The 25,754-nt window shown below is 39.6% G+C and overlaps 2 protein-coding genes across 3 annotated transcripts in view; one reads left to right on the forward strand and one right to left on the reverse strand.

Annotated features, from left to right (window-relative positions):
- Positions 1–2,486: 2,486 nt before the first annotated feature.
- Positions 2,487–10,719, reverse strand: Clec1b (C-type lectin domain family 1 member B). 2 transcript variants are annotated; one of them, XM_028781036.1, is made up of 6 exons: positions 10,337–10,719; positions 7,457–7,552; positions 6,064–6,189; positions 5,768–5,919; positions 3,911–4,017; positions 2,487–2,793 (listed from the first exon to the last, which is right to left on the reverse strand). In XM_028781036.1, exons 1-6 carry the CDS (start codon positions 10,398–10,400, stop codon positions 2,649–2,651), a joined length of 690 nt encoding a protein of 229 aa, XP_028636869.1. In that variant the 5' UTR covers positions 10,401–10,719; the 3' UTR covers positions 2,487–2,648. The 2 variants fall into 2 exon arrangements, with proteins under 2 accessions (XP_028636869.1, XP_028636870.1); XM_028781037.1 differs by lacking the exon at positions 7,457–7,552.
- A 12,715-nt stretch (positions 10,720–23,434) lies between these two features.
- Positions 23,435–25,754, forward strand: part of Clec12b (C-type lectin domain family 12 member B) — a 9,096-nt gene continuing 6,776 nt past the window's right edge. Inside the window, exon 1 of the mRNA XM_028781071.1 lies at positions 23,435–23,532. Within this exon, the coding sequence (XP_028636904.1) occupies positions 23,442–23,532 (91 nt within the window). The 5' untranslated portion in view covers positions 23,435–23,441. The remainder of the gene's footprint in view (positions 23,533–25,754) is intronic.

Genomic DNA, 25,754 nt, shown 5'->3' on the forward strand with positions numbered 1-25,754 from the left:
ATAACCCTCTGCATATGCTAGACTCTACCAAGGGGAGAAAAGAGGAAGACACCACACCACCAAATAATATTGTAACTAACCTCAGGAGCCAGACTCCATCAGCTGCTACTCGTTTTCCAGTCTCTCTTCTCATTTTAACAGCACTGAAACCAAAGCTTGAATAGATCCAGTGTTTTTCCAGGACAATCCACTCTCTGGGAAATTTTTGTGAGGGAGCCGATGGTTTCTCCCAACAAAAGATTCATACGCTACATGTAGTGTCCTACTCTTGTCTGTTTTAAATATTTACTGTTTATTATTCATTGAGTTCTTGACAACTATTTTGAAGAGATCATAGTATTACTTCCTTACTACAGTTCTGTGAAGCGGGAGGGTAAGTTGGTTCTAACTCACGGCACAGAGAAGTCCGTTTAGCTAGTCTCATGCTGAGTGTTTGAAATGGAGAGCTCCGATCATAGAATCCGGATTATTTTCACTTTGCTATATGCTTCAGGCACGAGTACAAGGGAAAAAGAGACTTTGTAGGTACAGTTTGATTGTTGTAGGTACAGGTTGGTCTCACCTTCTGTGTATGTTTAACTGGGCATTAAATGTGTTCCCTCTAAAGCTGTGTGTTATAGTAATAAATAAATATGCTGAAGAGTTGAAAAACACTAATGTTCAGACATAGGATTGATAGTTGGATAGTTTCTGAATTATTAGTCCCTACTTGTTTTGTATAAATAGACAGTTTCATACCAGAAGTTCAGCATTGAATCCTCATCTCCAAAGGGGGGGGGGGAACCAAGACTTTCCATCTTGCAAGACCAATATCTTGTTATTTAAAATAAAAAAGCCAAATAAATTCTGTTGTTTTTCTGTAGCTCAGAAATCTATTCCCTTACGGACAGTCTAAAACAAACCAAAGTGCAGATTTGCACGTCTGTGCACAGAGCTATAAAACTAACGTTTTTAGTATCACACAGTTGATACTCTGACCAATATTTTATATAATTACATCAAAGATCATCACAATTCTCTTCTGGATAGAGTAATCGGCTCACTGTGTAGACAAGGAAATGATGCTAGAGACTAAACCACAGAGGGAGGGAGTGCTATATCAATGTTTATTGAAAGGACTTAAGAGTGGACTGCTTACAACAGGGTCACAGGGAGTGTGTGTTAAAAACACAGGTTTCCCTATCTCCTCAGCCTTCTGAGTTCCATCTATCTTCGTGCTTGAAAATGTTTAGTTTCCACGAAGTCCTCAGCTGAGATAAACTGTATTCATGACACTGTTTTCTCACTAGTTAAACAAAGGAAGCTGTGGGGGATGGCTCAGGAAGAAAGCATGAGTTTTGTCTCTTATCCTGTTAGAGGTGCCTTCCTACGGGCCCTATAAATAACTTCTGGGTTATTCAGCAAACACCAAACATAGAACTGTCAGGAAAAGAACCAGATAAAAAAGAATTCTGCTTCTTCTTCTGCCTTCTGGACACTCTGCTTCATCAAGAAATAGTTTATGTTTTCGCCATCCCTGTGAGCTCTCTCTCCAATCCAGTTTCCTTGTGTGGTATGGAGGTGACACTGTTGAGTGTGAAGAGAGTGAACTGGAGAGAGTGAGCTGTTCTCTCAGGAAGAAAAGCACATAGTTTCTCACGAGTCAGGGCCTGCTTGGCACTGGTCATAGACAATGAACAAGGAAGTTAGGCACTGTTTCCATGGCATTTCTGCAAGAGTTAGTACTCATAAGTTTTCTTGTAAGCATGTAAATTATGAAAAAAGTTTGAATCGTATGGTCATTGTATAGATATCATAAAAGTCAGAAGTTTATTTTTGCTGAGGTATATATAAGATAGGCAATATTATTCCATTTTATTTCATTTTAGTATTTTCATATAATTATAGAAAATATACTTTATATAATTTCACATTTATTCATATAGTTCAATCTATCTAGTATTTTCATATCATAAATATATGCATATACACACTTTGGTTTATCCTCCAGCCCCAAACCATCCTATTTTAAGTGTGATAAAATAGAAATTAAACAAAAGAGAAAGTTGTCTCATTGACCAGGCACGTGACTTTAATCCCAGCATTTGGAATACAGAAGAAAGCTCCTTGTCTACATAGTGAGTTTTAGGACAGATAAGCTCCTGTCTCAAAAATAGATAGATAGATAGATAGATAGATGATAGATAGATAGATAGATAGATAGATAGATAGATAGATAGAAAGATAAAAATAAAAATAATTGCTTCACGGTTGCCTTTCAGTTATGGGGTCATAGCATTTAAACTATTGTACAGATTTCAATACATACTATTTCTGCTATCCCATGGTGTCTTTCTTAACTTAGATATTTTGCAATGTTAATTCACTTAGGCTCTAATTTAATTTTAGTTTTATGTGTGTATATTTGAAGATTCAATGGATTGCAACAAGCTAAGAAAACTAAGGAATGGATGATAAAAAGAAAGTTATTGGAAAAGCTAGAGATCTACTCACATTCTGGTTTTTTAATATACAGAGAAAGGATCAGACCCATGGTATAAGGATGAAATAAAAACAAAATAAGCGCTTTTATGAATGCAGAATTATTTTGTCCAGAGCTTTTATTGCATGATCAAGCACTTATCTGACATCTTGTCCATCCTTCTGTACTAAAGCAGTTGGTCCACTCTTGTCATGCCAGCAATTCTCTCACATATTAAGGAATGTCTCTCTTTACAGGAAGCTGGATGGACTTTTCCATTATGAAGATAAGCACAATTCATGTTTTCTTCTGTATTTCCAGAAAGATCAATCCTACAATTTTTTTTAAAAAAAAGATGCATATTGCATGATTTTTAGAAATACAAATATATAAGGAAGCAAAGGACACGAATGTTTTGTTCATCAAATTAGAGTCTTGAGGTAAAGAAACAGCATTCTCGTCTTTGAGAAACTCTGTCTGCTTCTGAGTATACAGTATGCCATATAAAAAGCCCAGTAACAATTTAATACAGTGTAAGTCAAGGAGAAAGTCAGTGCTAAGTACCTAGGGGTCTAGAGGATCAGGCACATCATAACCTGACATGTCAAGCAAATCTTTATCTACAATTTACCTTGGGCCAGTATTGAAAGAAGAGTAGGTTTAAAATAAGCAGAGAGGAAATGGGAAGTTCTTATAGAGTCAGCAGCTAGCTGTGCAACATAGGGAAAATCTCAAGGAAACGTAAGGTGGCTAAATACTGCAGAGCTGAGATGTAGCAGCACCAGGTAATAGAGTTACGCTAGACTATGCCATGGTTACTGTCCATGAGTTTGCCTCTATTCTCCGAATCACTGTTTACAATGACAAACAAGGAAAATATACTAAGTCTACTTGCCAGACACCTATAGATGCCAACTAGCTAGCAAATGATTGAGATCTATTTTGTTTTACAACCCAAATTCCAGGGAGGAGAAATTGGTTAAGATGTTCACAGATAAGCAGACAGGAAAGTGGCAGAAAGTAGTAAGAACTGTGAAGAAATAAAAATAAAACACTGAAAACAGAGCCCATGTGTGCTGAAAGGTGCCAAAGGGGATAAGTTCATTCTCAAAGCACAAAGGAATCAGATCACGTTACACACACACACACACACACACACACACACACAGAGCGCAGGCATGTGGAAAGAGAGAGAGAGAGAGAAAGAAAGAGAGAGAGAAAATAATAGAAATGAATGGGGGGATATAAAAATGAATCACTACATAAGAAGAGGAGAGAGAGGAGAGAGTAAAACTGCCCACTAGTGCTCTCTGGTTAGGAATAGAGTACACATGACCAGCAGCTGCAACTCACAGTGGGGTAGAGGCATCTCAATTTTCAGGCAACTTGTGTTCAACAAGGAGTCAAAGCTGTGAATAAGGCCTTCAAGCTGAGCTCCCAGGGACTTACATATTCTTGTCAAGAACTGAGCTGTCTTCCCATATCCAGTCTTTCCTAGGATTCTCCCGTGATAATCCAATCCAACGGATCGAAGTAATCCTTTCTGCGATGTATGCCTGTTGCAAGCATAAATCCGTACAATGATAGGTGTCTCCGCTGCACTGCGCGGTGGCACAACACAATTTCATGATAAAGCCTTTACAGACAACTAGAGTTATGTATCTGCGTTGGTATAATGGATTACCTTTCATGTCAAGGATCTTGCTAATTTGAGTTGTTTTGAGTGTGTTGAAAAGTGTATTGGAGCACGTGAGAAATTGTATTCAACAGGTAATATGCTAGTCTTCCTAGGGTACTTATAGTATATACTTATACTCCCTAACTATTGAAAATCTGAGTCCCAGAGAGACTTCTAAAGATGATTCAAGTGAGGGAAATGGATCAACTACAGATGGGAAGAATTGTGTTGCTGATGAGCTTTGCAACCCCTGAAATTAAGTTTTTGGATTGTATTGATTATCTTATACATGAAAATGATAATTTGTTTTAGTTGGGGGGACAAAAAGAACTATAGATGTCTTTCTCAACGGAATTAGCAAATAGCGTACATCTACTGTTCCCAATTTACATTCTTCTATGCTTTCGACTTTTAGATAGATTCTCACTGTGTAGCCCAGGCTGGCCTCAAACGTGTGATCTTAGCCTCAGCTATAACTACATAAACATGTACCTCAACATCTTGCTCTGACTTACTTTTTCTTGCCTAGTTATAATTTACTATTTGTTTGTTTGTCTAAAGTTAGGCATTTCAGTTTTGTAGAGTACTGGAGTGGTTCTGGTATACATAGATTGACTATTAGATGAATGGACAATCAACCTCTTAGAAAGAAAAGTAAATGAAAGTTACGTGTTCATTATCCTTTTATGCATCCGGGACTAGCAGTTAAAAATCCAATCTCGAGACAGGGTTTCTCTGTGTAGCCCTGGATGTCCTGGAACTCACTCTGTAGACCAGGCTGGCCTTGAACTCTCAAACTCAGAAATCCACCTGCCTCTGCCTCCCAAGTGCTGGGATTAAAGGCGTGCGCCACCACCACCTGGCGAAAAAATCCACTCTTGGAAAGCAACAACAACAATTGGTTTGAGCTTGTGACCGACATAGGACACTCAGAATAACACCCCACTGGAGGTACGGTATGGATCTCATTTCCCTAAAGTGTGGGCCACCCACCACCTTTCCACTAGTCCATTAATTGCTGATCTTTCCTTTAAAACGTATCCACACAGATGTATACGTACATTGTCCAAGATGCCTCTCTGTGGGACTTGACAGAAAAATCCAACTGATATTTAACTTTAATGTCTTCTCAAAAAGATATTATATCTTAACCTTAATCTCCCCTAAAAATGATATGACTTCATGATATTACAGATTTTTCAAGTGCTTTAGCCTAGAGTAACGGCGTGCCTCATGTCTCCAGTTGATGTCTTCATAACGGGGTTGGTGAGCTAGGGCACCCCCCATTTTGACTGAGTCAATATATTTAGTTAATTTAATTTTTAAGCTTCTCTGTGAGCCTAGCCTTACAGCAAGGGGCAGAAAGTCATGTAAACTGGAATAAGTGTGATGGGAGCATCCCCGGCAGACTCATCCTGTCTGATCCAGCGTCACTTTAGCGACATTCTGTAATAGGACAGGATTGAATACTTAAGCTCTTCTTGTTACCTAGCTTCCTAAAGCTTCTCACAGGAGCACACAGTGCAAACCATTAAGAAACACATGGAAAAAAATTAAAGCAATTCAGTGTTTCCTTCGAGATCTTTCTCCTTAGCGTTCCCAGATGCTTGACATGGGATCCTCCTTACCAGGGTGATCTGACTGGCGGTCTTCACAAGAGTTGCATTCTGCTTAGTGCAAAACTGCTTGCTCTCTTCCCATGTTAGGTTACGCCTGAAGAACCCGTAGCAACTGTCTCCGTGATATCTCCAATTCGTGGCGCAGGGGCTGCACTTGTGCTCTAAAGATGAGAGAGAGTATGTGGCTGTCAAAACCTAGCCAAAGCTTTTCCTACCTGCAGCGTTCCTGCTTGGGTGGGCCTCCCTCCAGTTACCACGACAGATGTGCATTTCTTGGAGAAATAAGGTTTCTAAGCCAGACTTACCAAAAATGTTCTTTGTCTTAATTTCTGATTGTCTAATCAACTCTTGGCAGAATTTCTTGGCCAATTGTTGCAGAGTGGCTGACAGATTTTCCTTCTCAGCCGGTGGGTACTTTTGCTCTGCAACCGCTAGATAAAGAGATGAGATACTTTACATCCGGGTCTCAAGGTCAGAAAGATGATGGCAGAATTCTTGAGTGACCTTTTATTTCTATAAACCTGACAGTAGCTAAAGAGTTCACCAGATACACAAAACTCAATGAACACTGAAAGGGGAAATATAAAAGGCTGAGTAAAAGAGCATGTGAATTGACTGGATATTTCCTGGACAGGTTTCTAAGCGGGCTTTATAGAGATGAGAAGCCTTGGGTTTTGTATTCTGTTCTATATATAACACTGAATTAATCCATCTAAAAGTTCAGATGGCTGTTCTAACTGTATAGAACAGCGGTTCTTAACCTCTAAGTCCTGACCCGTTTGGGTCAAACAACCCTTTCGCAGGGGTTACATATCGGATAGCCTGCATATCAGATATTCACATTATCACTCATAACAGTAGAAAAATTACAGTTAGGAAGTGCAATGAACATAATTTTATGGTTTGGGGTTACCATAACACGAGGAACTGTTTTAAAGGGTCACAGCATTAGGAAGGCTGAGAACCACCTATATAGAAATTCAGGGAGATATATAGATTTTTAAGTCTGGTTAATTTTACTGCATGGTTTCTTATTTGCAAGTTCTTTATGAAATATTTTAAATTAAGAATAACAATATTTTGACTAAAACATGGAAAAAGAATGTGCATTATATTTTACCTTGTTTAAAGTGTTTTTATATCCAAGCAAACAATATAAGGAATAAGAGATTCTAAAACATATTAAAAACAGGAATATAAACAAATTAGCGACACAAATTATGGCATTACCTTATAAAGTATTATTATTAGATAGTCATGACCAATGTGTCAGTCAATAAAATGGAATGGAGTAGATTTTATGTGTAGAGATTAGAACAAGCAAGATTTCACACAGGAAGACACAGGCTTTATTTTTGAAATTAGGAACGTTCTAGATTGCTCAGGCCTCAGATTAAGCAAGGCAGAGAGGAAGAAAGAAAGATAGCTTAGATCCAGAGTGAGGCGTATCTTAAATGCTGGCGATACATTCTGAAAGTAATGTTGACTAAAGAAAAAAATTAAAAGTGATTCGAATCCAGGAGGGGGTCTCTCCCTTCTGACTTCTCCTCCAATGAGGTTATATCCACAGCAGTGTTCAGGACAGAGTAGGTGACAAACAGAGGAGCAAAGATAGTTAGGAAGCTTAGTATAATATGCCAGGAACTTGTGGTTATTGCTTTCCTTAGATCAAAACCCTGGCAAGAAGCCAGTACTTACACATGATCCCCAGAGCCACGAGTCCAGCAACCAGCCCCAAGGATGAGATCAGCAGAATTAAAGCCATCACACGCCACCAAGAAGAGGCAGGTTCAGCTGTGGGAGCACAGAAAAGATGCTAACAGAAGACTGTCAGGCTATCCTGTGGTTCTCAAGATTGTCTGAGTATCATAAACAGTATTGCAAGCTATGTGTGAGAGAGTAAAGTTACCCATACTTGGGACACAGCAGGAGGAGGATCAAGAGTTCAAAGCTAGCCTTGGCTACGTAGCACATTCAGTGCCAGTCTAGGCTATATGAGATTTTGTCTTAAAGTCCAACTAAACTTGGGCTAATAAGATAGCTTAGCAGGTAAATTACTAACTAGATAAGCCTAACCACCTGGGTTTGAGTCCTAGAATACAGGGTGGAAGGAAAGAACCTACTCTGATCTTACTTTCATTGCATTAGTGATCGTCCTCAGTGACAATGGCCTAATTTACGCCATCCATCCATCTCCATTCTCCATGGCCTACTCTCTGTCCATTCTTAATATAACTGGCTGCCAAGGCCACATGTTATTGGTTTTGTTGTTGTTGGTTTTGTTTTTGTTGTTGTTTTGGTTTGGTTTTTGTTTTTGCATCCCTGTGCTTTGGCTTCTATAGGGTAGGTAAACTGAGGCAGGCAGCTGATGGATTTCAGTGCTTAAAGCTATTGCTAGGGATCAGTTCAAATACTGACAGAGACTTCTACCTAAGGCTGCCAGTGATTAGAGAAATTATTCAGCAGACTTCTCACTGAGGAAACATAGAAAAGGGGTTGGCACTCCCTATGGACAGCAAAACACTCTAATCTCTTTTAACCATTGAGGCCAGTGAGAAGGAAACAAAAATAAAGAAAAATCACACATGTACATGTACATGCACACTGGGTGGATGAAGCAAAAGATAGACTTAAATAACTTTATATATACAAATACATACATACATGCAGACAGACAGACAGACAGACATATACATATTCACACATAGAATGAAGGAGCAAAGCTTCAGCAAGCAGTCTCCAAGCATTTCATATACACAGGTACATAAATATATACACATGATTGGTGGATGGAAAAAGCTCCAACACACACACACACATAAGCTTTACATACATACATACATACATACATACATACAGATTTAGTGGATGGAACAGAGTTCCAACACGCTCTTACACACTTTACACAAATACATGCATACACATACATGTATACGTATATACTTGAAGGGCGAAAGAAACAATGTTCCAACATACTGTTCTTATACAAACTTTACACATATACATACACATAGTTGATGGATGGAAAAAACAATGTTCCAACAACTTTATTTTTTCTTCCATGGCTTATATATCCCAGCAAAATCTTTCAAGCAGTATAAAATTACAACATGTTTGCATTCTGGTTTTCTTCCAGAGAATGACTATGAAAAAAAAGTATATTCTCCTATACCATTACAAGAAATAACATTACATAGTACACGTAAAGAAAACAAACTATTCCTAAGAAGCCATGTACATTTGTAACTAAGCAACTTGTCATAGATTAACAAAGTGTAAGCAAGCAAGGTAGTTTTCTCAACCAATTTCTCTCACTAGCAGGTAGCAATTTGTGGTTACAAAAATTAGATTAATTATTTTATTATTTATCGTTACAAGTAATATTATAAGAAGATTAAAAGAATCACAAATCTAAACTTTTATATAAAAATCAGTCATATCTACTTTAAACCCTCAGAACACATATCTACTTAATAAAATCATATCCGGAAACTGAGGGCAAAAATGGGTATAAGAAACCAATCATCACCAGTCCAGCTTCAGTGAGTGTCAAGTCAGCTAGTGCTGCCATTGTTGTTCTCTGACCTTAAAAGGTCCCTAGCTTAATTAATAAGAGTGTGCCTTTCTAAACTTCAAATTGTTCTCTAAGGTTTCTTACATCAGAAGCAGTAGCAAAAACATCTTAACCTAGCTTCACTAACGATTTTATTTTTCCAAATGTTTTCTGAAGGGGTGGTCATTGCTGGTAATCTACATCTCTAAGTTCTTTCCTAGGGTGGTGATTGAATCATTAATCTGCTCCAGGGAGATCAAGCACTATTGTGAGTGCCAGAGATACTGCCCAGTGAGGGGCTGGAAGCCCCCTTAAAGGTCTCATACAGTTCTTAGATTAAGAGGGATGTGAGGGCAGCAAGCAGAGCAGAACTCCGTAACAGCATGAAGTCCTCAGGACATGTGGTCCTCTCCAAGTCATACCCATTGTGGCTGTGCTAAGTAGTGGGCCACATTCCATGAATTCTAAAGCCATTTGTCATTACCCCTGCATGGCCCTTGCCATTCCTGTTCTCCTCCACAATTACTTTTATATGGAGAACTATATCTTCTGGTGTTCAGAAATGTGATGTTGTTTTTAAAAGGATAAAAAAAATATGTTACATAAATGTTTACATATCGAGCAACGCCCAATGACTTTATATCATTTTAAACAGAAAAGAAAGACTTCAGATTATACACTTCCCTCCAGGTCGTTAAAAAAAGAACTTCATTTTTTCTAAGTAAGTCATGCAACAAATGTATTCCTTTAAAATATTAAGACATTTGTCAGACATTTGAGTTTTCAAACTGTCCTTCCCTTTGTCCCACCAAATACCCTTAGTACAATGTTCCCTTCTCTGTGTTTACTGCCTGTATTCTAACTATGTCTGCAGCAGCTTCTGTAGGCTCCACTTGCATGCTTCAGAGAAAGAATATCAATCAGGAAAACACAAGTAAATTTAAGCACCCTGTCACTAGGAGAGAGACAGAGAGTAGGAGTGACCTATTTCACTAATGTCCAAACTGCTGAATGACCCTTCTTACCTGAGCTGAGAGCTTGTTTCCGGGGTTTGATGTTTAAGGTGATATACCCATCTTCATCCTGCATGGCTTCCCTTGAACTTCAGTGGGCACAGAGCTCGGTGACTTCTGCAGAACTCACCCAGTGTCCACTCTTACAATTTCAGTGCCTGCCAGTGTGGAATCTTTCTCTCCCAGTGGTGTGGAGCCATGTGCATCAGGACACTTGGGTTTTGTTTTGCTTTGTCTTGTTTTCCAGGAAGCCCTTTCATGGATGTTCAGAGATACGTGGACTTGAACCTAAAAACAAAAATAATAGTAACTTGTGGTGAAAAAGTAGATGTGGGGCTCATTTCCTGCTCTCTTATCTTCAACTCCAAGTGAAGGGATGTTTCATCCTGAGGGAGTATCCTGTCAAACGACAAAGTTCACGCTTCATCTTAACCCTAGGAAAGCTCAAAATATATCACTTAAGGGAACTGATTCCTTATAAAAACTCAAGGATAAAAATACCAGTAGGTATTCAGCATGTACTGTGACTTCAAATCTAATATTATTTGATTAGGTCTGGTGTGAAATTAGACACTTGCAATCCTATATTAGAATGCATTTTTCCTTTATATGACCTGAAATTCACTTAAATTCTTGCATACAATATAAGTCATTTTATTTAAAAAAATTTTTTTGAGGGCCGCATATGAAGCAGACCGCAGATTGCTTAGTCCTAGACACTGAAGGAAAAAAGAATCAAATAAGTACAAAACTTGTGACGATATACTTTCCTTAGACACTATTTGTACCTTAAAATTAATTTCTTGGATTACAAAAACCTAGGTTTTAATGACACCTTTTAAGTGTAAGTGTGGTTTTGCCCAGTATCAGAACTATTTGCAGGAGGGGGGGATGCTGGTTTCCTTTTAAGTACTCCATCATTTAGCTTTATAGAAAGAAATGGGCTTTAAATAATTATGTTGGCTTACACTGACAGCAGCTACAAGAGTGTCATACAGAACTAGCCATGGTGGTTATTGCAGGAACACTGGTGTGGATGCTGACTATCTTGTCATTAGCTTAACATTTATTTAATTTTATAGCAGATAATTCCGCTAAATCTCCATGGCTGCTGAAGCATCCTCTTTCAAAGCTCCTGGCACCTGGCATTTGTCTTGGGAGTGATCATAGCACTGCCCTTCTGCCTTGTTAAGAGAATCCAGTTTCCACATTTCATCGTGGTGACCATCCAGGACCTGTTGCCAGGAGTTTTGCTTGCCCCTGTTCTTTTTGGTGTCTTCTATACAGCTTCATTTCCTTTCCTCCTTGTTCTCTACTTCACTCTCAGATTTTTATCAATTCACTGAAAGGATTCTGCATTTTGAAATGCCTTTCACTCATACCTCAAATGATTTCACGAAGCCAGCAGACTATTCACCAATGGCTGCTGCTGTTTGCATAGCTTCCACTTCAGCCAAAGATTCTCACACTTCCTGGCAGAGGGGGATATGCTAACAGCCTACCAGCAATGTCTGGGATCAGTTTGACCTCTTCCTTCCTTTACCCATATCTCACAAACTGAGCTTAAGCACACTTTCTTCCCATGTTGCCTTATTTCAGTGTCTTTACTTAATTATATACCGAAATAATACAATGTAATTGAATGAGTAATTTCAGCTTACTGAAGAGAAAAGGGGGGTACAGAGCTTACAATTCTAAAGACACCTTTTCCAGTAGTTTCACTCCATTCTCTTAGAAATGAAATTAATCCCATTAAAAATCTAATCAGTGAATTAAATTAAATATGTAGCTCTGAGCTCCAAGGACATAGAGAATTATGGTACATGTTTTCTTATTAGTGTAAACCTTAAGAAGTAATTAAACATAATTACTTTGCTTTATGTTTCCAGATTTTCTGAGTTTTGCACAATGTGGTTAATTATTAAAGAGTCCTGTTTATTCTTGTAAACCACAAGAAAACCAGGCTTTCTTTACTTTACAGGTCTATTAGTTCATGGAACTGTACGTTTAGCATCAGAAGAAGACACATCTGAGATGGGTAAATTGGTGCCTCAGAGCATAGGAAGATACCCCTTCCTACAACCATAAGGTATTTCTGTTGGATCTTTCTTCTTTCTCATTGTAGTCTGTCACTACTGTTCGGTTCCTTAGTTACTCTAGCCACAATCTTCTTCTCCCTAGATCTATAGTCCAGTAAATATATATCTGCCTTTATTGTGCATCCTATTCTACAAGCATAGCATTTGGTGTTATAATCATACAATACAAATATGGGAGAACTGCAGGGTCAAAAAGCCTCCAACAGTATTTAATCTTAATTTCACTCTATGACATATACTATGAATGTAAGGTAAGTTATATAAGAAAAAATAAAATCAAGAAATGCGAAGGAAAAAGAGACGCCATACTTCTCTTCTTTGTTTCAAAGTTCAGAGTCTAGTTAGATATTTCTTATTCAAAACAAAATCTCCATTGACATTTCTTATTTTCACTTAAATATCTCTTTTCTTCAATCAAAAAAAATGGCAACAAAAACAAAACAAGTCAAAATTCTTTCTTCACTATTTCCTGATGAAAACCTATTTTCGGAATTGAAGAAACACTGTCGTGTGAATTGTGTTTATTTCTTTTTCAATCACATACTGATTATCTATGAGGCACTGACGCCGGTGCCTTAGCATTCATAGAGACAGTGTGGCATTGGATCTCAGGAGCATAGACTTGCAATTTGACTAGGTCATCTTAATTTTTGACATTGATAATGCTGTCTCCAAATCCACTATACAACAGTTCAGACTCTTGTACCTTATTCACACATGGTTATATATTTTTCATTTAATTTTTTTCCCTTGTTTTAGTGTTGGAGAATCCACCCCTGAGCCTTGTGAGTACGTGACCAGCACGCTAACCACTGTGCCACCCGTTCCTGACCACATATTTAAATCGTTGCTGTTTATCTCCAGAATGATGTGTTCTAGAGATTGATGTACAGTTACCACTCAGTCAATATTTGTTGGCTAAATAAATGATTGTATATATGGAAAAATTTTTTAAGACTTTGGGGATCTTTTATGGTCACATTTCATTTAGAAAGTGATAGCATTTCTGCAGGTTTCAATTTTTTTTCGGCTCATTAAAATGTCTTTCAAGTTTCAGTGTCGTCCAGAAGCATCACCTGCATGTATGGAAGAATGAGTAACAGATCCCGGGATCTGAGTGACAAGGACCAGAAAGGAAGGTAGTCCAGTAACCTTGTGAATAGGACTCACCAAGATACAGCAGCAGCATGAGACTGTGGAAAAGAGAAAAATAATACATTAGGAGGCATTGGCCACCGTGGACAGTGCTGCACTGTCTCCAAATGAAAAGAAGATGAGTGTTTTGTAACTGATGATCAGTATTTTCACTGCAAAGTCAATGTCTTTTTGCCAATATGTTCCGGTTCACCACCCCCACCATCACCTGGCTCTCTGCCCCTCACCCCTACCCCTCACCCCTACCCCTCACCCTCACCCCTCCTGACCCACTACCTACCCCTCATTCATTCCATCCCCACCCCTTCACCCTCACCCCTCACACTACCACCACCCCAGCCCCACCCTACTCTTCACCCCACCCCCACTCCTTGTTCCTCACTCCAGCCCTGTCCCTTTCCTCTCAACCCGTCCCTGATCTCTAACCCTTACTTCTCAGCCTCCAGCACTAAAATTGTTGGTACACCTTTGGCTTTTTAACTTTGTGTGCACACACATGACATGTTGATTTTCTTTGGGAAAATGACAGGATTTCCTGTGTGGGAAACAAAGCATAATTAACATTCATTCCTTCATTTTCAGGAATCTTAAACATGTGGATTTTTAAGAAATGAGTTTTATTTCAAAGTTGCCGAATTAACACTAATTATCAGGCAACTGAGGCAGGTCACTCGGTTACTCGACAGACATGAAGAAGAAAACACAGTGACCTGCAACTATCACATTAAGGTTACCTGTAATGTGCCTAAAACTGCTAAGGGAAATGTTCATTGACAAAAGTGTCAGATAAAATATTCCAAAGACAGGGAAAATTCACTAAGTATAGAAAGAAACCAGGCAAGAGATAGATCTGGATAAAGATACCAAAGGTTGAGTAAGTATGGTATAATGCAGTAAAAAAGTCTGTGGTCAAGCATATTTTGGGTAGTGCTTCATGCCAGCTTGAATTGAGATTCAAAGAGTGACGTCACAGCGAAAGCTGCACTGCAGAGATGACTAACCAGTGTATGATCCAAACCTGTGTTTATGCGTCCCTGTGAATGTCCCAGGCACTGTTCTGTTTTCTGAGGTCAAACAGCACACAAAGGCTGTGTGGAGGGCGGCGAGCACACTAATAAACAAGCAGAGGAAGCAGAGAGCATTTCCAGCCTTGTCATTATGCTGTGCAGGGGGCTAAGGAGGTAGCTCAGGGGGTAAATGTCTGCTGCCCAAGCATGAGGACCTGAGTCTGATCTCAAGAACCTGCTTAAAAACCAGGGACTGTGGTGGGTCTCTGGATAACTGAGAAGAGGCCAGAAACGTCATAACACTAGAGCTTATTACCCAGCTAGCCTGTAGGTCAAAATTGGTGACCTATTATAGCTCTTATCTCAATAAACAAGATGAGGATCTACTGAGGAAGACGCTTTTCACCTGTATGCACATACAAGTACTCATAAATGTACACATACTCATATAAACACACCCATGTACCATGGACAGAATCACACACACAGTGCGTTAAAGGATAACAAAACACTGTAATAGAATGTAACTAGTTGAAATCCTTGGGTTGGTTTCTTCAGGTCTCACAACACTTCAGCAACTGAATATAGCAACTTCTTCCATTTTAAGAATCACCTACATTAAACCAAACTCACCTCAGCTGTGTGTGGGGTTGGGGGTGGGGGGATGGCGGCTTTTATAGTTTTATCAATTATCTGTACTGTGGGTATTCTATGTATACAATTTTTACTAATTTTTACTAATTCTATGTATACTAATTTTTACTAATTTTACTAGGCAGGCTTGGTAGTAAATGCCTGTGGTTTCGTTGCTATAGAGACTGAGACAGGAGGCTTATGAGGGCTATCTGGGCTTCACTCGGAGATCTTGTTCAAAACAAAACAAAATATGCACAGAGTTGAAAGGTTCATTTTCACACAAAAGATTACAGCATTAATTGCTTCGAGTCAGGATTCATGAGTATACCTTCACAATTCTTTATTTAAAAAGAGACAGAATCAGGTTTCTAACTAAGCATCATCCTCTGTTTGTCCTCTGTCTCCTCCTTGTGGCCATTTTCGCTTCTTTCTGATTTTATTTTGTTTGTGTTTTCTTTGAGCCTTTGGCACCTCTGTCTTTAATCTTCAGTCTTTCCTATATAACTCTGAATTACTGTGGACTGGGTACTAGCTAGACTAGTCTGTTGCCCAGCAGTGTTCCCTGCTGTAAATTCAGTCTGTGGGAGCAGAGTGATTGCTGAAGAACACAGAGAGTTCTGAAGAACACATGGGTTCACTTCCTATCATATAAACTCAGTATTTATTTTTTTAATGCAACTTAACTTCTACAGTTACACCCAAGTTACGCTGTTTTATGCATTGAGTAGCATTTTATGGTTGATTAAATATATACAAAAGGAGCAAGAATGTCTAAGGTGATTCCAAGTTGTTTGTTTTGGAGTTTGTGACAGAGTTTTAATGTGTTTCTTTGCGTGCGCACACGTGTTCTGGTGTCTACGGAGTCTATAAGAGGGTGTCAGATCTCCTTGGACTCAAATTGCAGGTAGTTGTGAGTCATACAATGGATTTTGAGAACCAAACTCAGGTCCTCTGAAAGAGCTGCAAGTGCTCTTAACCACTGAGCAATCTTTCTGGGCCTTTTGCAGAACTAGTTTTAATTACATTTGCTCTATGACTAATCAATTAATTATATAATTATTAATTAGACAAGGTTTCTCTGTGTAGCCCTGGCTAATCTGTAACCTCCTCTGTAGACCAGGATGGCCTCAAACACACAGAGAACTACCTACCTCTGCCTCCTGAGTACAGGGATCAAAGGTGTGCACCACCACTGCCCTGCCATTTAACACACATATATAATATATTCTAATCACACAAACTCTCACATTTTATTATCTCCTTCTCACGTCTGTCAACTTCAAAATCCCACTTACAGATTATCATTCCCAAATTCATGTCTTTTTATTTCACTTCATGACCCACTTAATTTAACCAGAGCCAGCATATGACCATAGGCATTTGGCTGAGAATTTGTAAACATAGAGTTCTTGTTTAATGAGATGAAGAAACACATTGGAGCAGGTCATTCATTTTTTCGACATTAAGTGTGAACTCATATCTAACCAACTTGTAGATAGGCATCAAGATATTGTCAATGGATAATTTGATGGAGATAGGTACCAAGACATGGTCAATGACTTAGATGTTCCATCCCTTATCATTGGTTTGGAAGACAGTTCATCTAAGGCTGGGTATAACAGACAAAGAGGGCCAAGAGCTGAATCCAGGCACATAACAAACCCAACCAAGGATGTGTCTTAGTTTCACTTCCTTTTGCTATGACAAAATATTCTGAGAAAAGGAAACTTAAATCATAAAAATCTTATTTTGGATTATATTTCCAGAGGGTAAGAATCCTTTATGGTAGGGAAGGCATAGGAAATGCAAAGAAGATCCAGCAAGAGGAGGAGTAATCAGGCTGGGCACATTTTGTTTGTGCAAAGGAAGCAGAGAACAAACAGGAAGTGGGGACTGACTTTACAGCTCAAAGCTCTCCAGCTGTAGCATGTTTCTTCCAGCAAAACTCCACATTTTACAACTTCCAGCAATAGATGTGGAGCAAGGCAACATTCCTTAATTGCTGGTGAGATTGCAAACTTCCACTCTGGAAATCAATCTGGTGTTTTCTTAAAAAGTTGGAAATAATTCTACCTGAACACACAGGGATGTTGCTCCTGGAAATATACCCAAAAGATACCACAAGGACACCCGCTCCACTATGTTCATATCAGCCTTATTCATAGTAGCCAGAAACTCTAAACAACCCACATGTCCCTCAACTGAAGAATGGATGCAAAAAAAGATGTGATTCATTTACACAATGGAATACTATTCAGCTGTTAAAAACAAAGACATCATAAATGTTGCAGGCAAATGGATAGAACTAGATATCCTGAGTAAGGTAACCCAGACCCAAAAGGACATGCATGTTTGTACTCACTAATAAGTGGATATTAGCCATAAAGTACAGAATGTTCACGATATGCCTCACAGACCCAAAGAAGTTAAATAAGAAGGAAGGCCCAAGTGAGGATGCTTGAATACCACTTAGAAGGGGAACCAAATTGAATACCACTTAGAAGGGGAAAAAATGTTGGGTATATTTCCAGGAGCAACATCACTGTGTGTTCAGGTAGAATTATTTCCAACTTTTTAAGAAAACACCAGATTGATTTCCAGAGTCATGATTGGCAGAGGGAGGGAAGGACCTGGGTAGGAGAGGGAAGGAGAAAAGGAATAGTAGGGCAGGATCAGGTATGGAAAGAGAGAGGAGAGAGGCCCAGTGAAACAGAAGAATGATGGTTGGTCCTAGGTTAGGGATGGAAGGAATCTCTTGGCAGTCCCTGAGACCTGGGATGGGAAGGCTCCCAAGAGTCAATGCAGGTGACCTTAATGGAGATGCTAAATAGTGGGGAGATCTTGAGGAATCTACCTTCTGTAACTAGGCAGAACCCCGAGTGGAGGGATAAGAGCACCAACCCACCCACAAAACTTTTGACTTAAAATTTTTCTAGTCTAAAAAAAATAAAGATGCAGGGGCAAAGATGGAGCAGAGACTGAAGGAATGGCCAACCAATAACCATCCCAACTTGAAACCCATCCCATGGGCAAGCACCAATTCCTGACACTATGAATGATAGTGTGTCATTATCATACTTACAGACAGGAGTCTAGAATAATTGTCCTCTGAGAGTCTCTACCCAGCAGAAGACTTAAGCAGACAGAGATACCACAGCCAAACATTGACCAGAAGTTCCTTTATGAAAGAGTTAGGGGAAAGATTGAAGGCCTTGAAGGGGATAGGAATTACACAGAAAGACCAACAGTGTCAACTAACCTGGATCCTGGGAGCTTTCCAAGACTAAGCCACCAACCAAAGAGCATCCAGGGGCCAGACCGAGGACCCTAGCATATGTGTATCAGAGGGCTCCCTTGCCCTGTCTCAGTAAGAGAGGATGAGCCTAATCCTGCAGAGACTTGATAGACCAGAGGCAAAGGGGAGGAGATTGGGGGTGGGACTCTGTGAAGAGAAACCTTGGGACTGTGCAGCATTTGGAATACTAATTAATTAACTAATTAATTAATTAATTGAGAAATTCTTCCATAACCCTTTCAAGCATTGTCATCATCTGGGAACTAAATGCACAGGTAAATGAGCCTGTGAAGGACATTTTACTTTGAAACCACAATAGGAAGAGCTGGTTAAACCAATGAGGGGAGTTGGGAGTGGGTGCCCTAAGAAAAAAATCAAAAGAATTGTGTCTGGATAATAAAACATTTGAAGAATAATTTAAATAAAGAAAATAATTATTCCACATGCTACCTATGTGATTGGTAAGATTTGTCCCAGGAAATACTCATTGAACATATTTATGTGAAGGTTAAAGAAAGCATGTCAGAGTTTTTAATTTATATAATACAAGAAATTCAGAAGCCCTGAGAAGAGAAGGAAGGCAGAGACAGCTTCTTGAACTCTTCTGTGGTTAACAGCATTATAGAAATGATGTGTTCGTATGTGGAAGGTATGGCTGAGATTCGCTGTTGTTTTGGAGATGAAAGGTATGGCACCTGTATAGAATAGGGTGCATGAACAAGTAGGTATGAATTAAAATAAAACTTGGAAATATTAATGGTGACTTAGAAGAAAAATCATATATTCAAAATCTTTGAATAGATTTGTAGATGAGATAGAATTTAAAACACAGATGGGGAGGAGTCATAGAAAAAGAGCTGGTATGATTTAACCACTGTTGGAAGGAATCCAGCTTCTGTGCAGGTGTCATGTTTTGGTTTATTTGACACAACAGAGAAAGTGCCTTTTTTGTATTTCTAAGATAATATCAAAGTAGATTATCAGTGAGATTTAAGGGGAAAGAAAGCAAGTTTGACAACTGAGAATCAAAAGTAGTGAACGATCCTCTTAGCAAATATAACACTGACTAATTATAATTCTAAACTCAGCAGTTAATGTGGTCACATTCAGCCACCATTATGCAACAGGAGTACAGCGAGAGGGCGTTGAAGCCATGTCGCATGTCTGGGTCCTGATGACAGAGGAAATAAGCAAGGAACTTTTGGCCGCATGTGAGAAAATGGTTACTGTCATCAATCCTGGTACATGGTCTAAGCAAAGCTTTGTAGGCAGTGAGAATAAACCGTGTCAACAATAAAAATGTAGTAGGAGGAGGAGAAAGAGGAGGAAATAAGGGTGGCAGTATCAGAATCTGGAGGAGACATGAGAGAGGTACAGAGGATAGAGTAAAAACAAGGGGGATGCGGAACTGAAGATAGCGACTGGAGTGGTCCAGACACCAGAGAAACATGAGGCCCCTAGGACCCAATGGGATTGACTTTAGCTGTAATGAGCAGAGTAGGGGGAGAAAGAACCTGTGGAGACCACCTCCAGTAGATAAGCACGGCCCCTGGTCGAGGGATAGAGCCACCACCCATCTCAAAGTTTTTTAACCCAGAAATGTTCCTGTCCAAAGGAAGAACAGGAACGAAAAATGAAACAGAGACTGAAGAAAGGGGAATGGCCCCACCTGGAGATACATCATGTCTCTAAACACCAAACCCAACACTGTTGCTTCGGTCAAGAGGCGCTTGTGGACAAGAACCAAGTGTGGCAGTTCCTGAGGAGGTTCGGCCAGCAACTAACCAATGCAGAGGCAGATGCTTGGAGCCAACCATCAGGCTGAATTCAGGGAACCTGGTTGGGGAGGAACATTGGAAGAACAACATAGGCTGGCCTGACCACCCAGTTCTCCCAGAGACTAGACCACCAACCAAGGAATGTACTGAAAGGGATCTTTGGCTCCGGATACATATGTAGCAGAAGATGGCCTTTCCCGACAGCAACAGGAGGGGAGGCCCTTGGTCCTTGGGAGGTTTGATGCCCCAGAGCAGGTGGATACTGGAATGGTGGGGCGGGAGAGTGTGGGTGGGTGGGGGAGGACCCTCATAAAGGCAAATGGGATGGGGGAAGGCAGATGTGGGATGGGGGTGTCATGGAAGGATAACCAGGAAGTGAAACATCATGGAATTGGGGCATGGGTAGAGGGGCTAACCTGGAAGTGTGATATCATTTGAGATGTAAACTAATGGAATGATTAATAAAAAAATTTTTTAAAAGAAACCTAGTAGGAGCGTGAACTTCCTATCCCAACAAACATCAAATTCTAGTGGCCATAAAACTGCTACTGGGCTGGGCTGGAGACAAGGGGATTGGGATCAGACAACATTGGCTCACATAACTTTCTTGTGGGCAGCTGATTTGTGGTTATGGATGACGTTACTGGAGATAAGACCCAGGGTATTGAATTATCAGCTCCATAGACATTGAAATGACTAAGTGGCAGGAGAGCAGTAGGGGCCAACTGGGGATTTAGGGCATCTAATAAGATAATAAGGCGGGTGGCATATACAGCTCAGAGGAATAGCTGCTCCCCTAAAATGCTCAAGGTCCTGGGTTGCAAAACCTCAAAACAAATAATCACATCAATTAGCAAAGGAGTAAGGAAGGTTATCTTAACACTTGTAAATGATTGCACAACATATTTTGAAAATGTAACTTCTAAAATTATCAATACAGATGCTGGAAATTTGTGGGATAGAAACATATGTAATTTCTAAATTACTAAAATGACAAACTAAAAACAGATTATACGGACTTATGAGAACATGAAATAGAACATCTGCAGAAGGTAGGATGCGTTGACTTTCTGGGAGGAATTACTAGGAAGTGGGGGATTGATAGCAGTGTACTTCTTTGAAAATCCCTGAGGTATCTGCTTCTGTACCTTCTTTCTAGCACGTGTTCTTTGGGCTCTGATTGCCCTCCTCTTTTGCCTTATTTAATAGTTATAAAACTCACTGATCATCCACTAGACATTCTTAAGTGTTTGAGGTGCTTAAGTGTTTGTGATTTCATTAAGTACATTTAGGTAACCCAGCATAACTTCTTCCACTTTCTTTATAAATTGTCACATTCAGAAGGCTATCCTTACAGGATATGCGACCCACCACAAACTTCTAATAACAATTTATTTCCTTAAATAGTGTATTAAGTTTTATATTTTAAAAAGTATGGAATAATTAGAAATGGACACAGTCTTTAAAGAACCCTGTGAGTACTGTGCCTAAGCTAGTTAGTTCATCTGGAAAGAGGGAACCTCATTTGAGATCCCTCCTCCACCAGAGTGCCTGTAGTGAGGCATTTTCTTGATCAGTGATTGATGTAGGAGTGCCCAGGACTCTATGGAAAGTAGCACCCCCAGTGCTGACGTATATAAGAAAGCAGACTAAGCAAGTTATAGGGAACAAGTCATCAAGCCACAAGTCTCCATGACCTCTGCTTCTGCTTCGGTTCCTATTTCTGGTTTCTGACCTGAGTTCCTGCCCTGATATTCCTTCATGCCATCATGATAGACAGCGAGACTTCAGTTGAAATAGCCATTTCCTCCCCATGTTCCTTTTAGTTGTAGTATTTTATTATAGAAACAGAAAGCAGACCACAATGGTGGCTATTGTAAACAAATGACTCGTGTGTGTGTGTGTGTGTGTGTGTGTGTGTGTGTTAATTCTGCACCATTGCCAGAATACCATCTACTACTGTTGACTATTGCCCATACTCCCTTGTCAAAATATTTAGTGCTGCAATTTAAATACACAGTGGCTGTATGCCAATTTTTGTTGGAAATAAAAGCCAGATTTTATATGTCTAAGTTAGGGAAAGTAGATAAGTTATGTTATCAAGCTTTTTAAAAGAAATTTAAATGAATTATATCTTGGCTTCGTGTCTTGTGACTATCTAGACATCCTTGTAACTACTGTCCATACAAATACCTGATTATTTCTGTACTGTTTATGGCTGTAGACAGCCCAGACTTCACCCTCTGATTTTTCACACCAAAAAGATAGTGGATTTTCTGTAAGAGTTCTGGCTGCCCTGTGGGATACAATGACTTTGAACAGCCCTCAATCTTAAAAAAAAATTAAAGATATCAGTGTTTCTTTGGCTCATTCTGCATGTTTTTTATCACTCTCTCAATACAGCAAGGCATTGTTTGAAAAGTTTGTGCTGGATTTTTATGCAACCACACCAAGAGTGAGGGAACTCCTTCTCTTACCCAGTTTAAGCATCCTATAACTTCTTTCCCATGCCTCAACAGCTTCCATTGCCAGTTCTATGTCTTTCTCTGTCTCTGTCGTCTCTGTCTCTCTCTGTGTGTCTCTGTGTGTCTCTCTATGTCTCTCTGTGTCTCTCTCTGTGTGTCTCTCTGTGTCTCTCTCTGTCTGTCTGTCTCTCTCTTACACACACACACACACACACACACACACTTTTCTTATCGTACTACACATGCATATGTGACAAAGCCATTTCTATTCTGATTCTGCTTGGTATCTGATATGACTGAGGACAAACTAGATCCAGTATAGGACAAACTAGCTTTACACATAAGCAGAAAAGAAAGCTGAATTTTCTATTCATTTTTCAATTATTCAGAGTTCCACAAGGATCATGGGGATTCCAACATGAAGCCTTAACCTTGCCTTGCCTGCAAACACAGCAGAGAACAGTGCAGTACAGTTGGAAGTTGTCAACATTCTAATTCCTAAGGAGAGTTTCTGCTTTCTCTCACTTTCACTAGGGAGAAATTGACTTTCATTCTGTCTTTACAAAGGAACAATAGGGAGTGTCTTGTGTCTGTGTAAAAGCGCCTGTCCTTGAAAAGGAATGGCCTGAACTGGGCCTGAAGATAATTGCAACATTAATCGACAGAACCACTTTCTCCTAGGATGTCTGATGAAGTGACCTATGCAACACTGATGCTTCAGGACTCTGCAAGAGCGAGAGGGAATCAGGATGGAAATAACCTGAGAAAAGAAGGTAAGAGCTTAGAGAAAGCACACTGTGACCTGGCAAATGACAGGTGTTAAGTGCTTGGAGATGCCAGCTTTGTCACTGAAAGGGGAGGGGATATGTGACATAGTCCCCAAAATAGAGACAAAGCATCAGCGGAGTGAGTCTCCTTAGAATCGATGAGGCGCTTTCAAGACAGTGTGAATTGTATGGAATCACTGTTAGGAAGCTCTTCACTGTAGGAGAAAAAATAATGGGTATGTCAGAGTTTGGGTCTGGCAGTGAAGATTTCTATTTATAATCACCCTTAGATTCTTACGCCTTGTTAGCAATGCCAGGGAGATGGCTTTTTTGAAGCCAGAAAGGGTTCTAAACTATGTAGAGGAAACCTCTCTGGTATATGGCATCGCTAACTGAAGGGATGGAACTGAGTATGGTTATGTCAGAAATGATCATAAGCTAGCTTTTGCTCTTATGCTGTTTTTGAACTTACTGTTGCTAGAACCCTGCCAGAGGGCAGCTGTGGCAGTGGCCAGGTCCCACTGAGGAGATAATGAATGGGTGAAGGAGAAGTGAGTCAGTCACAGGCATTGGATCAATCTTTCACCCTGGCTGACAACTGGCAGTCGGAGTGCTTCTTTATTCATACAGAACTCAATAGGCAAGGAGAGATTCATGTTTTTCCAAAACATCGATTATATCATTTTTGTCCCCAGACACATTTTAACTGCTTTTTGGTCATAAGTTTAGTCATCACTGATAATCTGCAACAGAACAGATTTATCTTTTACAATCATTTTCCCTCATCAACCCCATAACCCAACTTTTAAGAATCTAGAGGCATATTTTACCAAAGCACAATAGTCTGTTCTCAGGCTGGTAGCTCTTGCGGTTTCATGGGTACTAGACAGAAAGAAAATCTCCAAGCCAGCCTGGGCAAATTGCCACATCCCAAGCAGTGAATTATCAACTTTCAATGGTCAGAGTGTTAATTTTCATTAGCCTCAAGAAGAATTTTGAGTCCAAAGCTGCTGCAGTTATTATTCAATTTCTGGTATAATAGAATGCTTATATTTTATATATTTGCAAAATTTATTTAGATGTCTAATCTTGGTATTCTTTTGTTCCTTGGTCATACTACACTGCAGTGGCCCTACATCAGCTAACTTTTCTAAGAAAGGGAGAGTCTTAATACTTCACTCCTTTATCATTTTTCTACACCATTCTTTGTCTCTAAGTCCTTGTGTAGGGTAGCGATAACTCCAGCCTGTCTAACTTTGTTGCTATATATTATCCTGAAAGGGTATACTATATGTGGCCCCCAATCTTATGTGCTATGTAATTGCCTGTGTATATAGTAAGAAGAGGCTTTTAACCTGTTCTGCCAACTTCTCTAGCCACTGAATCTTGTTTAAGTTATTAAGTTTACTTTGTCCTGATTATATTTTTCCTGAGTAAGTACAGAGGCAGATGTTCCAGGGGTTTATTGGAGCTGGAGCATCACATGGAGATCTCTGGCATCTTTATTTGAGTCACATCCTCCAGAGCATAAGGAAGACCTACCAGTAAAGCCAGATAAGGATATCTCCCTAAAAGCGTGAGGGCTAATATGCTCAGGAATTTCCTGGGGAAGCTTAGAAGCAGTACATCTGGGAGAAGGAATAAATGATTCATAAGAAATTTCCCATCAATCCAATACCCCCAAGCATGCAACCCGTGGTAACCAAGACCATAAGTGGAAAACAGCATGACAGCAATCACATCATGTGGCTCAAAGATCTTGCTGGATCTTTGTCAGCTATGCTGGCTTTATGACTTTTGCTGTTCCCATTCGATATGGCTGTACCAGAACTCTAAGTATAATTCAGAGTATTTAATAAAAATATAATCACCTATGCATACATATCATTATTGAAGTGTACTAGTAAAGCAAATCATACCACTGTTTTTGCAGTTATGAATGAGAACACGGAGTCTCAAAGAAGCTAGGCAGTTTCTCCACTTTTATACAAGTGTGTGGTAGAGCCAGTCTTCCAGTGTCAGCTCATTCCTTTATGCCCACCTGGCAGAAATGTCAAGTCTCCAGGGCCAGACATCAGTTCCATATATAAGACTCTCCTTAACTTCTAAAGGTTGTGTTACAGTCCAAGTTGTTATCCTGAATCAAATGCTTTGCTTTCTTCTGCTTTATGGATTTGCTTTAGTGTGTGTGTGTGTGTGTGTGTGTGTGTGTGTGTGTGTGTGTGTGT

Source organism: Grammomys surdaster, unplaced genomic scaffold (genome assembly GCF_004785775.1).
Source record: "Grammomys surdaster isolate TR1022 unplaced genomic scaffold, NIH_TR_1.0 373, whole genome shotgun sequence".
In the NCBI taxonomy this organism is placed as follows: domain Eukaryota; kingdom Metazoa; phylum Chordata; class Mammalia; order Rodentia; family Muridae; genus Grammomys; species Grammomys surdaster.